General features: G+C 36.3%; 1 long non-coding RNA gene and 2 gene segments (V, D, J or C); all 3 read right to left on the minus strand.

Moving 5' to 3' along the window:
• Positions 1 to 6,227: 6,227 nt before the first annotated feature.
• On the minus strand, positions 6,228 to 8,544 carry LOC130425985 (uncharacterized). The gene is made up of 3 exons (XR_008907121.1): positions 8,425 to 8,544; positions 7,592 to 7,726; positions 6,228 to 6,523 (listed from the first exon to the last, which is right to left on the minus strand). It is a non-coding gene; the product is annotated as an uncharacterized LOC130425985 (long non-coding RNA).
• Positions 8,545 to 13,549: 5,005 nt separating this feature from the next.
• On the minus strand, positions 13,550 to 14,078 carry LOC130425843 (immunoglobulin heavy variable 3-7-like). The segment is given in 2 exon segments: positions 13,550 to 13,884; positions 13,956 to 14,078. Coding segments are annotated over 2 exon segments (387 nt in total).
• Positions 14,079 to 14,572: 494 nt separating this feature from the next.
• Positions 14,573 to 15,081, minus strand: LOC130425844 (Ig heavy chain V region 914-like). The segment is given in 2 exon segments: positions 14,573 to 14,937; positions 15,034 to 15,081. Coding segments are annotated over 2 exon segments (411 nt in total).
• Positions 15,082 to 15,387: the final 306 nt, after the last annotated feature.

Genomic DNA, 15,387 nt, shown 5'->3' on the forward strand with positions numbered 1-15,387 from the left:
TCAAACAATCAAATATTTTAATGTTTTTTGCAAATAGTACTACTTTAGCATTATAATAACCACACATGAATGAGGAAGTGGTTTTTGTATTATACTGTCATTGAACCGATTCACTGTGACTCTCTAGCACAATAATACAGCGCTGTATCTTCAGTCTTTAGACTGTTCATCTGTAGATGCAGTTGACTGTTGGAGTCGTCTCTGGACACTGTGAATCTTCCCTGCACTGACTGGGAATAGGAGATATAGGTACTGGATGTGCTAATATATGCAACCCATTCAAGTCCTTTTCCAGGAGCCTGTCTCACTACAGCTGCCCAGCTGCTGCTAAATGTAAATCCAGATGCAGTGCAGATCAGTTTGAAAGATTCACCAGGTCTTTTCACCACAGCTGGAGATTGAGTGAAGGTTTGACAGTGAACATCTGTGGAGCATAAAACATAATAGTTATACATTGAAAAGTCAGTGAAAACGTAAAGGTCATTCTATAAATTATTTATTCATGAACGTATAATTATTTAGAGATTATTTACTGACCGTGTAAAAATAATATCATCAAGAGTGAATGAAGTATTCTGGTCATTTTCGTTTGATTCTTAATATACAGTGACTACATGTCTGTATAAGAGACACTTTAATACTTATAAGAAACATACATGACAACTTTGCATGAACTCCTCCTCCAGTCCGGCATTACTTGTTTGTTCCTGTTTGTATGAAAAACAAGTTCAGACAATGCGTGCGGTGTAATGATTCTGACTCCTTTAGTCAGGTTTTCATTAGACTTGTTGCAGGATCATGACAGACCCACTGTTACGGCCACTGCCATAACATTAAGAGGGAGACAACACAAAGCTCGGTCTAGGGTTTTATTTAAATAACATAAGGTAGGCACAAACATTGAATGGGAAGAAATTAATCAAATTAATCAGGTAACAAAGGCTCACATCTCTTCCCGGACGATCGCTCCAGTCTCGCCCCTGAGTGTAATGAAGCGGCTTCCTCTAAGCACACCGTAAAGGGTCCACAGCTGTAAGGAATTAGATTAATGACACAAACTAGTAAACGCCATGCCGGCCCCTAAGGGCAGACAGAGCGTTACAACAGAATAAACATTAAATGTAACACGTAACACCCACGTGTTTAATTGTTCTGACATGCCATAATATAGTTGATTAATATTGTTGATTAATGTGTTTGTGAAAGTTCAGGGAACATTATTAAATTAAGACTCGCTCTTCAAATTCCTGCCGAAACATTCTGTGTCTTTTTTCAAATTTATCAGTTTTCTTTGAATTGAATTGAATTGAATTGAATTGAATTGAATTGAATTGAAGTGAAGTGAATTGAATGTTTATTTGCCTGTTTTACCAATGCATTGTAGAGTTGTTTAGTTTAGTTCAGTTATTGTTCCTGGTCAAGAGAGATATAAAATAGCCAAAACATGTCATAGGAGGAGACAAGAAATCTTGTGATTTCATCACAAGAAAATGCTCTAACCACAGAGTTAAACGAATAACATTTCTAACTGGTAACAAAGATTCATATGTGAGTAGACATTTACACGTTTTGAGAAGATACATGGACAAAAGAAAGTGGTTTTAGATGCCACATAAGAGCCTATAATATCTAACAGTAAAAATGAACATCTCTGGAAAATAAAGCATACAGCGATAAAAATACTTAAAGTCAGCAAAATATAAAAATATAACAAATTGAAACCCAACAGAAACAGAGGTCATTTTACAAATGTTTTGTGTATGAATGTGTTATTATTAAGAAATTATTTACTAACCATGTTAAAGTTCTATCAGAGTTCATTATTGTTGCCATTTTTTCTTGAATATTTACAGAAACACTTTATACAGAACAAAGATATGCTTTAAAGACACTTTAATACCTACAATAGCATATCTTTGCCTATTTAATACATCTTTAAGTAAATGATGCTTGAATTAGTTTCACCTTGGATTTTAATTTGGCCCTTTATATTCTATATACATGGTCTCATCTGGGCTTCCACTTAAAAGTGTGAACCAATCTTTCAAATCACTTTAAATGCTTCTCACTGTCAGGTGTAATAAAAAAGGTAGTGGGAAAATCTTGTTTGTTCGAATCTCTTTGTTACTCTTGTTGTGTAAATGGGCTATTGTTTAAAGGACGATTTACCGTATTTGGTACTATGTCAAACATTTTTATACCACAGAGGTGAGTTGGAAACAAATGTTTTCAAGACGTGCACACAAAACTTCAACACAGAACACACGCTAGTGTAGGTTGCTTATGCGTATGAAGAGTGGGATTTCTAGACTAGTTTGATCTCACACCTGATTCAATTTGGTGAACAAGATGGAACCTCAGGGCACATATGAGATTCCCTGTGAGGATTTTGAGAGGGAAAATATTGCAGGTGAAATGATTGATCTGCCAGAGTTAATGGAGGCACCACCAAAAGTTGTCTATGTGAGGTACAGAGTGAAAGGCAAAGACCACATGTGTTGCTCTGTTTTCAACATCATGTTCTGCAACTGCTTGTTTCTGGGTTAAACTGCTTTGATATGTTCACAGTGGCTGTGTTATTGACCATCTTGGTTCTTACTTTATTCCTAGTGTTTGGATTCTGTGGTTTTTACCATTTACCTTATGAGCAATCTTCATATAATTCAGATTTTTCATCAGTGGGTTCATATAATTCTGAGGCCTCCTCATATGATGTGTCTTGGGATATTGATGGGGCAGATGCAAGTCCAAAAATAATCCCAGTACAGACCCTCAAGCACCTGGAAGAGACCCTCAAGCAGTGGTAGCTTTTACGGGGAAGATCCAGATGGAAGAAATAATGATGCTACTCTGAGCTTTATTTGTAACATTGATGTAATTCTTCAGTTGAATCATCTGTTTATTGAAACATAAGAAAATGCATGATAATGTCCTTACTTTTATTATGATTATGTGAATGTTGCATGAAATATGTCTTACATTGTGAGACATAAGAGAAGGCAAAAAACAATTTGTCATCTCGAAAGGATAAGGTTCTATCCAAGTAGCCTTGAGATATTGAGCTTTTTGCAGTTCATTTGACTTTGTAGATAAAACCTTTTGCTTTCTAAGAAAAGTCCCAAAATGTACACAACGTAAAGATAAAAACATCACATAGTGTAAATATTTTGTCACAGAATGTTTATGAATAACTGTATAAAAAAATGATAATAATATATAAAAAATAAACAAGTAAAATATGTATTATTACACGGCGACAAATTGCTTATTATATTTTCTTTCTTCATTGGAATGAGTCATTTCAGCAAACTTAAGTTTTATTTTCTGAGAAACACAAATATCTCCTTTTAATATTTCCAATCTAATAATAGTATTGTAAGATTTTTAGATTACTCTTATTTTTAAAGTCAATATGGACAGTGGTGGGATGACAAAATCCCTCAAATTTTTTGCATGTAAGATTCAGTGCTAATTCTGCCTGGGAAGTCTCAATATCACGCCACCTATGACGCACAGACCTAACCAATTATTGTCTAACCAATAATCACTTAAACAACTGTGGTATATAAGATCGTCACTTACCCACTGTCTGTGTTCGCAGTTGAAGCCTCCGGATTTCACAAAATTACTAATTCAAAAAGTGAAGAGTAAATTTACAGAAACAGATAACTAAATTTTCCCCCCAAAATTCAGGTTCGTATTGTGCATTCCAATATATTCCAGAAATACTCTTAGCACAAAAATGTAGGTGTCCTAAAAATCGGACGGACACTCTAATTTTTTAAAGAGTTTCTCCTAAATCATCAAATTAGGAGCTTCTTTTAGCCTTAAGATGTTTTGTGAATACAGCTGTTTTTAAGGAAATGGAAAAAATATATATTTTTTTATGATTATATACTGTGTTTTCAAGCACTGATAGATATTTGAAAAAAAAACAGTTACTAACATTAAGAGTGACTTAAAATCATGAAAAAATAGAGTGGTTGTAATACTGATTCTAAGGAATGTTTTTGTACAAAACCACACACTGTTGTCTTGTCTCTCTTGCACAGTAAATAAACGTGTCTTTAATTTGCAGCCCAGTCATCTGAAGGCACTGCTTATTCTTGCTGTTTTCTCTTGAGATACTAAATCATGCCTTAACCTTTTCAGAATAATGGATATATCTTCCACCCCACTCTGGCTGTTCATCCAGCCATCCAGTAGTTTCCTAAGTCGAAACCAGAAGCAGTGCAGGTCAGTTTGTGAGATCCTACAGGTTTAATAAATACAGATTCAGACTCCATCAGATCTTGGCTCCTACAGTATTAAAAATGAAGAAAGGACACTAAATTTAATCAGAATATATGTGTTAAGTGGGTGATATAGTGGACTCTGTTCTGCACAATTTAAGGACAACACAAAACATTTGCAATACCCTGTGATAAAGCATTAAAAGCATTGATTAATCTGACATGATATCCATAACATGATATCAGATGAATAAAGTGTGATTTAGTTTTATAGATGTCTGGGATGTTAGTGTAGTTTGGAAAACAAAATTTTGTGATTGTATGAAGCTCTTCTGTCGTGTGAAAGCAACTGATAGCTTCGCTGTCGGAAAAGCACTGCAGGACTGGACCTCTCTGCTGAGTGATTTCACTGGAATTCAGCAGCACTGGTTCCTTTTCCCTGCCGCCATCCAGCAAAGCTCTTCGGATCAAGTCTGTGTAACCACTCATGCCCCATGGAAGGATCTTCTTTGTTAGGAGCAGGGTATGTCCCTGGGCACCACATTCAGATGTAAGGTGGTCACGACAGAAGCCTCCGCGATGGCACACCGGCCTTTGGCCACTGGTCGATTCAGGAAAAGGGACTACACATCAACAGTATGGCTGGCCCTTCGCTACTTCCTTCCGGTCTTACAGGACTGCCATGTCTTAGTCCGATCGGACATCATGACAGTGGTGTCCAACATAAATAACCAGGGAGGTCTCTCCTCATGACGCCTTATTTCCCTGGTACTTCGCCTCTTGGAATAGGCCCAGTGCAATCTGCGCTCACTGAGGGTAACTCACGTGCCGGGCAGACTGAACCAGGAGGCAGATATGCTATAATGGAGCAACGTCCCTTCAGAAGAATGAACGCTCCACCCCAGATCGGTTCAGAAAATCTGGGAAGAATTCGGCAAGGCAGAAGTCCACCTTTTTTCCTCAGAGGACAACACTCATTACCCAACTTATTTTTTGAAGGACAGGGAAGCCGTTGCCCACAACTGGCCCAACCGGCTCCTCTATGCCTTCTCTCCGATTGCTCTCATACCACAGACGATTCGGAGGATCATAGAAAAGGCGCTCAAGGTGCTGTTACTAGCCTCACTCTGGAAGAACCAGCCTTGGGTTATGGAACTGTCTCAGCTGCTCATAGCACGCTTAAATCAGCTCTGCTTAAAGCATAAGCATTTGTAAAACATGTGGGCGATCAGCAGGCGCTCTCTCTGAGCCCCTCCTGTCTTGAATTTGGGCCTAACGACTCTAAGGTGGTCCTCAAACCTAGACATGGTTACATACATATGGTGGTCTCTACTCCCTTAAGAGCACAGGTATTGACACTTTCTGCGCTCCCCTCCTCAGAGCCGGACCCGAATCTGCTCTGTCCAATCATAGCGCTTAAGATTTACATTGAGCGTTTTTCGCCCCCTTCAGGCGGTTTGAACAACTTTTTGTCTGCTTTGGTGACCACACCAAAGCATAGTATATGCTTTGTCTACGGTCACGAAGCATATACTATCTAAATGGGTAGTTCCCACATAACAATTTTGTGTTGGCCCAGCTCCAGCCCACACCAATACTTTTCCCTCGGCCCACATACAACATTGAATGACGGCCCTAGGGTGGCCCAGATCCAAATTACAGACCATGACCAGATACCGCAACTGGTCCGAGCCTCCGCCAATTAATAAGCCATAACTGGCCCTGAACTGGCCCAGAGTAGGTTTTAATACTGGGTGCCGTATCGTAGCCAGAAGTAAACCAGATCAATGCCGGCTTTTAAAAAGAGACCCCCAAATTTAGCCATAGTACAGCCTATGATTGCCAAAATCATGTGAAAAAATAACTTCCAATACCTGACTTGTTTTTCAATAAACATTTTTTATTTACAAATAAAAATAAAGTGAACACATTGTGTTGAACATATTTTTATGTAAAACGGAAACCTTTAGACTTTAAATGAACAGTATCTAACACTTGAAAAAATGAAACCGAATACGGACTAAATGAAAACGTTATAAACCAAAGAAAGACAAAATTAAACTTTATAAACAACATAACACATAACTGCGTGTGTGCACATGAAAAGGAAATGAATGTATTTCGTATGTGTTCGCACGCATAAGCTATTGAGGCTCTAAATGAGAGGCACAGCTATTTATCATCTCCTTTCTCTTCAGCCGTTCTCTTCTTCCTCCATCCCAATCCGGAGCAAGCTGAAGCCATCTCTTGATATGACCATTTTTTTTGTTAGGGAATTTTTCTCACCGCAGCTGAAAGACATACATAATTATTAAATATAGTTTTGGTAATTTAAAAAAAATGTTTTCAGTTCATCGTTTAAAAAATGTTTGAGTGTGGAAACTATGGTGTAAATAAAATAACGGATAATGCACATTAAGTAAATGCAATAAAAGGTGTAACAATTTTTTATTCATATTATTTAAATACTTAAACAATCCGTAATGTACTTTTTTAGATGACAATTAAAATGAACATAACCTATAAACAGCATTATTTAATCTTAAGAAATAATTAGAGGGATTAATCCGCCTGTAGTTGTTCCAAGCATGTATACATTTCTTTGTTCTGTTGAACAGAAAGAGAGATATTTTGGAATAATGTTAGCAACCAGCTGTTCTGAAGCACCATTGACTGACATAGAAGGAAAAATGTAAAATGTAGTCAAAAGTTCCCCAGAACTGTTTGTTTTCCTACATTACTCAAAATATCTTCTTTTGTGTTCAACAGATCCAAAAAATGAAATGTTTTTCCTACTACGGTGCTTCAGAACTGTTAGTTGTTAACATTATTCCAAAATATTTATCTTTGTGTTCAACCGAATAAAGACATTTATACATGTTTGAAACAACTAGACTAGAGGGTGAGTAAATCAGACAGAACTTTCATTTTAAATGTCCATTACAATTTGTGACCCTGTCTGTGAAATCTAATTCTGAGAGAATGAGTATCAAAGTGTGATTTCAGTTATTCATTTCAATATGATTTAGATCTTTGACATGGCCATAGTCAATCAATATTTAATGTATCAACATTATATTTTCACATAATGTTATGTACATTATGTTATGATTTTAGGTCCAAAACAACTTCAGCTGGGTTTTCAAAGGCAGGGTCACATGTTGTTTTACAAAAAACAATTTAAAGGATTAATGCATACACAATGAGTACAGAGCACAGTGCTCTTGATTAGTGATGATATTAAGCAGAAGAGCTGCAAATAAGTTTTCAATTGAAAACTTATTAAAATCCATATAAAACCAAGCACACAATCTCATATTTATTAAAGATATTTTGAGGAGATATAAATATAAACTTACAAGTGTCAAGAAAAAGTTGAGGATTTAGTGGTCCTTTTGGGTCATGGCCAATGTTCCTCCTCTGAAATGGGTCAGCAGCTTATCTGTAGCTGGACTGGAGGAGTTCGGTCTCGCTGATGGTGGATTGGAGGACTTCTGCCAAATTAATTAAAAAATTAGGTCAAATATTAAGTGAATAATCCCATGTCAAAGATGTATATCATAAAGATGGAAACAAATTTTAAAGCTCGTATTATCTAAGAAGTAGATTTTCATTAACAGTTTAGCCATTCCAGAAGATAATGTTGTGTTTAAGGATCCCTAATTAGTGTTGTCTAAAACAATAAAGGACATGAATGAGTGCCATTCACTTGTATATCACATGCAGACACTTGAGCAGTTACAAATTAAGAGATTTATACATTTATAATCAGATACATTTTGAAATTATTGTATGTGTTATTTCATGTGAATACATTTTTAAATGAATATGTATCATGATTATATTGTATAAATCCTGACAAACAAGTAATACATTTTTAAACTATATAGTAAAACAAAGGTTAAACGTTTTAAATCAATAAATTTAGTTGTTACAAATGCCCCTATGCAGGCTGATTATCTTAATATTTGTAAGCATAAATAATAGAAAAACATTGATCCTGTTGCATATTAAAATATCAGATGCAAAACCCTCTAAGAAATCCTCAGTCAACCTAAGTTACTTAAATAATTTTGCTTCAAACCCCACTAAATAACACACTCTGGCTCTGAAAATACATGGAGGATTCAGATAAAATTACTCGTTTAAGAAAATTGTTCCAATTAACAACAACAGCACCGACCACACTTACCTAAAAACAGCCGTTGAAGAAGAGACGAGAAGAATCCTGGGCGGGAATATAGTTTTCGAATCCAAAGTAACCCGTGAACCTGACTCAAATCAACCAATAAGATGACGCCAGAAACTGTCGTGATTATGTAAATCGCGCCAAAACAATTAACCAGCCAATGGATGAACTGATCCAGATGCAAACTGGTTGAAAACTTGGTGGGAGGAGTCGGAGTTCTGCGCACGCGCAGAGACTGCACATTTGATTTAATTGCCAACCGCCACCGATTCGTCTGAGGTAAGCAATGTGTTTTGTGTTTACACAGTTCCTTATACTAAAATATACAATAATAACCAACTTGTTGTTCTTATACTGTTTTGGGTTTTGAAATGTTCTTGCATTATAATCTTGTAATTTATTGTCGTGATAGCACACGGCCTGTCTGATGTGGAAAATGTTGAAGCCGTTTTAATTGTTTTAAACGGCCACATGCAGCATCGATAAAGTGTAAAGCATAATTTAAGATAGGCGTTTGGCTATTTCAATGCTCGAGGTAAATGCGATGGTTTATTACCGCAAATAGCAAACAATTACTAAATCTTACTAAAACTTACAACAACACATGAGCTCATATATGTAAATAAAACGTTTATTTGTTAAAAAGCAGCAAAAAGTAAGTAATGAAATAAGAACAAAAAATAATTAGAACAGAGACAAATGATGTAAACAGTATGTTATATCTAGATCTGAAAGTTATTTAAGCGTTCATTAGTTGAACTTTATATTCACCGTAATTAAATGTACAGGCTGCTATAAACACAGGCAGTCACTGTTGTGCTTAACACATGCCTTCGCAGAGTGTTGTTCCATTCCATTCCATTCCATTTTCTACCGCTTATCCGAACTACCTCGGGTCACGGGGAGCCTGTGCCTATCTCAGGAGTCCAGAGTGTTGTTGAATTCTTATAATTTCAGACTATGATTGAATGTAGAAAACAGTATTAATCTAATCTTTAATGGTTTCAGGTACTGTCTGAACATCCCCTTTATCAGAGTGTTCTGGTGCACTTGCTTTGCATACCGTGCTGTTCCTGTACCACTGTAGGTGAGGAAGATATTAAAAATCCTTCAAATGCTAATGTTGTTTGGCCAACAACATTCTGACACGGTGTGTGTTTCAAAAGTTTTTTTAGCACATGTGCTGTGTATAAATGTTCTAATCTGTTAACATGGCTGCTGAAAAACAATATGTGACTACAGGAACTATTGGAATTCAAACTATTAGAAGCTTATGTTAACAGATGTCCCATTGTGTGTACCGTGATGTCATCAACAACTAGTTGTTCAGTTTTGTTCCATACACACTGATTGGATATTTTATTCAGGTGGAATATTTTACAAAGAGAATTGTTGTGTTGTTGTACAATAATGTGAATATTATTGCAACATGAGTTTGTGAGTGAATGTATTTGTAATGGGTATGAATTGTTTGATTTTTCTTGCAGGTCTTTTTTTTCTGCGAGGCTGAAGATATCAAGAGCTTAGATGTTGGCCTACAGTTCATTACACTGACTTCTTTGATGTTCCCTGAAAGACTGACTACTACCATTTCATTAAGCTAAACCGAGAACCTGTGACAGTTTGTGGAGTTTGAATTTAAAGTCACACATGTCTATCAATAAATTGAAGGTTTTGTCATGAGCTGCTGTTTTCTATTTGTCTTTCACAACATCACTTTTACCTTTTCAAAGTCTTGCAGTTTGTGTTTACATTGTGTTAGCATATTTTTTTATTGGCTCAATGTTAGTTATACAAAGTAAAAAAAATATTTTGCTATTAAACATATTTTTGTGGGCGTATTGTTCATTGTTATGTGTATTTCACAAATATACTTATATATTTGCTATTTATATATTAGCTCCAAAATTAGATTTATTTTCAAGTGTTGGTTTATTTTGATTTAGGCCATAAAACTAAAAAGTACAATAAAATGTGAAAACATAATAAAAACTTTTCTCTTTATTTAAATCGTTAACTCATTTTGAAATTATTTTGATTATGATATTTCACTTCACTGATACCTTATTAACCTATTCTGTAACTGATACCTTAAATATAGCTCAGCACACTGCTATACTGCAAGCTTGTTTCCTGCTGAAAAACAATAGAACCTAAAAAAATTCTTAAGGTTTCCATTAAAATACCATCATGAACCAATAGCCTTTTCTATTAAAACCACAATCTATGTAACCTACTAAAATAATTAGTTGTATGACAAAGCATTAAATAGACAAAAATATGTGCAAGTGTTTTTTAAGGCCAGGTTACTTTAAAAAAGAATCAGCCTTAAGTACTTTGAATAGACAGAGTGCTGCTTTACTTGATATTTCAAAATTTCAGTAGAACAGGCTGAGCGGAGTTAACCAAATCCGCCTGTAACCTGTTGCCAAAATGTACAAGGTAAAACATGTTTAAATGTAACCGTGCAATAATTGTGAATTACACAATGTCAAATGTGGCCTACAATCGCTAGACTGATCTGGGCCACAGACCTGATATCAACAATTGGTCCAACACCTCAATCCACAATCGGCCCAATTATTGTTTGCCGTCATGGATCCAGTACCATCACTGCCGCACATGGCCCACACTCGGCTGACTTGTTGCATGCCAGTGCCAGCAGTGCGCCAGCAGTGCCATTCTGAGGCCACATTCGGGCCGAGTCTGTCTGCTATGTGGGTTGAGGCTATCGGACTGGCATATTCTTCCTTGGGCCGTCTTGCTACGCAGTACAATTGAAGTATCGATGGGAACGTACTCGGTTACTAATGAATCCTCCGTTCCCTGAGATACGGGAACAAGAACTGTTTTCCTGGCCGTGTTTACAAGCTGCATATGGTCGTCGCTTCAGTCGAAGTAACCTGAGGGCCGACCCTACGGCGATGTGTCTGCCGAAATAGCCATAAGCCCCACCCCTTTTAGCGGGCACCATCGCCATAGGTCCATGCAGCTTCGCTGCCATCGGCTCAAAGTTTTACTTCGCACGCACCAATGGCCAGCACTATTCACTGCGTTATTGTAAAACTTCAGTCATCAGAGAAAAGGAGATTTCCCCATAGCATCCAGCTACACATTACTTGTTTCCATCTCAGGGAACCGAGGTTACGTTAGTAATCGACCGCGTTATTTTTATACTTGCAGTAATGTTCAATTATTTGCTTTGTTACATTATGAATATTCTATTTCTTTTATGGTTTTAAATGTGCTTGAGAGGATTCAGAGATATTTTTCAGAGCCATTTCTCTAACACAAATATATTCTCAGTAAATACACATGATAGAGGAAATTGTTGGTTGAATAATATAAACATTGTAGTCATATTTAACTGTATTACTTGATAAACAGAAAACATGTTTTTGATGAGCGCTCCAGTCTTTTGTCTAACTGTGACTCTCTTGCACAGTAATACACAGCTGTGTCCTCAGTCTTCAGGCTGTTTATCTGCAAATACACCATGTTTTTGCTGGTGTCTTTGGTGATAGTTAACTGTCCCTTTAGAGACTGAGCAAAATAGTGCCAGTACCACTGTCAATTCGCCCAATCCATTCCAGTCCACTGTGAGGTTTCTGACGGATCCAATGCAACCAGCTGAGTGAGAGTCCAGTAACCTGACACGACAGTTTGACTGTTTCTCCAGGTTTCTTCACTTCAGGGCCAGAGGAGGTCAATGACTGACCATGTAGACCTAAAGGTTTATTAATCGCTTATATTTAGAATTAAGCAACAAGGTCTCTAATAATATTGATAGGCAGATTTAAATTTACACGAAACCAGAACAATGAGCGTAAAATAACTCTGATACATCTTCCACTGATATCTCTGAAACTCCATCCAATATAATGTTTCAGGTGTACAATGGTGCTTGACTAAAAACTAACTGTTTTTATACAGAGAACTAAAAGTATACTGAAGTCTTCATTTGAATAAGGGTGTGTCTTGGAATCTGTTAATAATTTCTTCTCTTCCCGCTTGGGCATGCAAATTGTAGACAGCTAAAATATACTTTGTATCATTTTAAATGTATATCATTACTGATCAAATCTAACAATTTGTAATGTCCTTAGTTGGAAATATGGAGGCATACGGAAATAAAGAATACTTTTATTCATACAAATCAAGTAGCAGAATAGTACAGCGCATGCAGCCGCAGGCGGAACACTTCTCACTTCCCGTCTCCTATCTTCACATAGGCTACACATAACAGCAACCTCTAGTGCCACCTACTGGTCAACTTGCACAGAAGAACACAACACAATTATTTAATGTATTCATTGCCAAGGCATAAATAATCAATGCACATGATTTCTTAGTCTTAGGTGATCCTGTTAACTTAATGTATAGTCAGAATTTTGGGAAAATACATGTGTGTCTGGGAGGGTATGTTTTTGAGGGTTGGGATTACTTGCAGCGTCCTGTAGAGGCTGAAACATAAGAAGCCATCAGCTTTTGTCTGATCTGAAATCAGCTCATCTGCTTCACAATTTTGCAGTTCTTTGGTACTTTAAAAATTGCTATTTGTACAGTACAAGACTCCAGTTTGATTCAACAATGTATTGAAGTTTTAATTTTCTCAAAGAATCAATACTATTTTAACAATTTAATTAGATAAAACATATAACTTATTTTGGGGGTTCGATTCCCGCTTCCGACTTGTGTATGTGGAGTTTGCATGTTCTCCCCCTGCCTCGGTGGTTTCCTCCGGGTACTCCGGTTTCCTCCCCTGGTCCAAAGACATGCATGGTAGGTTGATTGGCATCTCTGGAAAAATTGTCCGTAGGTGAATGAATGAGTGAGTGTGTGTGCCCTGCGATGGGTTGGCACTCCATCCAGGGTGTATCCTGCCTTGATGCCCGATGACTCCTGAGATAGGCGCAGGCTCCCTGTGACCCGAGGTATTTCGGATAAGCGGTAGAAAATGGAATGGAATGGAATATAACTTATTTAAAATGAAATTGCAATCCAAAACAATATCTAAACTTATTTTACGAATGCTCTAATCTAATTTAGTTTAATAAAAAAAGACATTTTATCTTAGTCAGGTTATCTACTTATCAAATTGTATTGAGGTAAGCACACATGTTTTTGTTCAGGGCCACAATCTCTTTTGTCTCTGTGGGTGTCTGGCACAGTAATACACCGCTGTGTCTTCATTCTTCAGATTGCTCATATGCAGATACACCTGATTCTTACTGTTGTCTCTGGAGGCAGTAAACCTTCCTTCAACAGCACTGGAGTAAAACTTATTATCACTGTCATACTCAATAGTTGCAACAAAATCCAGTCCTTTTCCAGGAGCTTGTCTGATCCAAGCCATCCAGTAGCTACTGAAGGTAAAGCCAGATGCAGTACAGGTCAGTTTATGAGATCCTCCAGGTTTAATGACAACAGGTTCAGATTCAGTCAGCGTCTGACTCCAACTGCCTGTAAAACAAAGTTAAATTAGGTTTGAATTAAAAAAAAAAGTTTTTAGTGATTAAAATAGTTTAACTTACATTGAAATGTCAGGAATGTTGTAAGATAGCTCAAAATGGTACTTGGCTTCATTTTTAAACTCTCTTCACTTTATACTGTAAAATTGAAGTCTATATGCACACTTCTGCCAGTGAGACATAAATACTTTTATAATGGGAGGCGACTTGATTTAGTTTGCATGTCGCTTCCTCTTTGAGGTTAAATATGAACTGATATCACCATCATTGAGTCAGTATGGGATAACATGAAGAGACAAAACAGCTGAGATAGAGTCACTCCATAGTGTATATAAATATTAATATTTGTGCCATACCATTTAATTATGAAGTCTGAATAGGCAAAACTTTGTAAACAAACGTGTCTTAGGTTTTTATACCAGTCATCTAGGTACAGCAGATCCCTGTTGTTAAAATTCCTCTTAAAATTCTAAATTGTTCGTTAATCTTTTCAGAATAATGGAAATAGCTGTAATAATGCAAATGTAAACTGTTTAATTTAATAAGATGTTAAACCTTTAAGAATATATTTTACTGTTTATTAAAATTAAATTCAAAATATGATCTCATAAATGATCTTTTGTATGCTTAAAAATAGCAAAGCGTGTTTCAAATTACCTCTATTTTAAATTTACTTTAATTCAAATGCTCTGACTGTTTTTGTACTGAGGTCTGTGTGTTATGTACATTGTGTGCCTTTTGACACAGTAATACACCGCCGTGTCATCAGCCTGCAGACTCTTTCCATGCAGACTCACTGTACTGCTGGATGGATCCTTAGCAATACTAAACTTGTTTTTTAAAGAATCTTTCTGATAAGTGCTACCACCACCCCAGATGTGAGCGATCCACTCCAGAGGTTTTCCTTTAGACTGTCGAATCCAACCTGTTGCATAGCTGTTATCTGTTAGAGAATATCCAGATACCTTACAAGTAAGAGTAAATGGTCCATCAGGTTTAACAACCTCTGAATCTGTCTGGTGAAGCTCAATTCCACACACCAGATCTAAAAAGGAGAAAAAAAAATGTTTATTCATCCTTAAACAAAACTAAAAACATTTTTACATTAGCGACATCAATATTAATATAAAAGACCCCTCACAGATTAAAGCTGACAGCTTAAACAGTAGGAAATATGTAGAGAACATGATTTCTCTGATGCAAAGGTGAATTCTCATGTAATGAGGAAGGCTTAATAAGTCAGCTAGTAAGTTATGATTGGATAAGAGAGGAGGAAGTGAGATTTGCATGTGCAACATGACATAAAAATACATTCTTAAAATTAATGAAAGCACATTTAAGTTTTTTTTACTTCAATTAGAGAAATATATAAAATATTAATTTATGAAGCAATCTATATTAATAGAACAGCATATTAAATTAAATATTTTCCTTATGATAGTTATAGAAACTCAGAGTTTACAATACAAATGAGCCCATTGTTATCATAAGATTT

Source organism: Triplophysa dalaica, chromosome 7 (genome assembly GCF_015846415.1).
Source record: "Triplophysa dalaica isolate WHDGS20190420 chromosome 7, ASM1584641v1, whole genome shotgun sequence".
Taxonomy (NCBI): domain Eukaryota; kingdom Metazoa; phylum Chordata; class Actinopteri; order Cypriniformes; family Nemacheilidae; genus Triplophysa; species Triplophysa dalaica.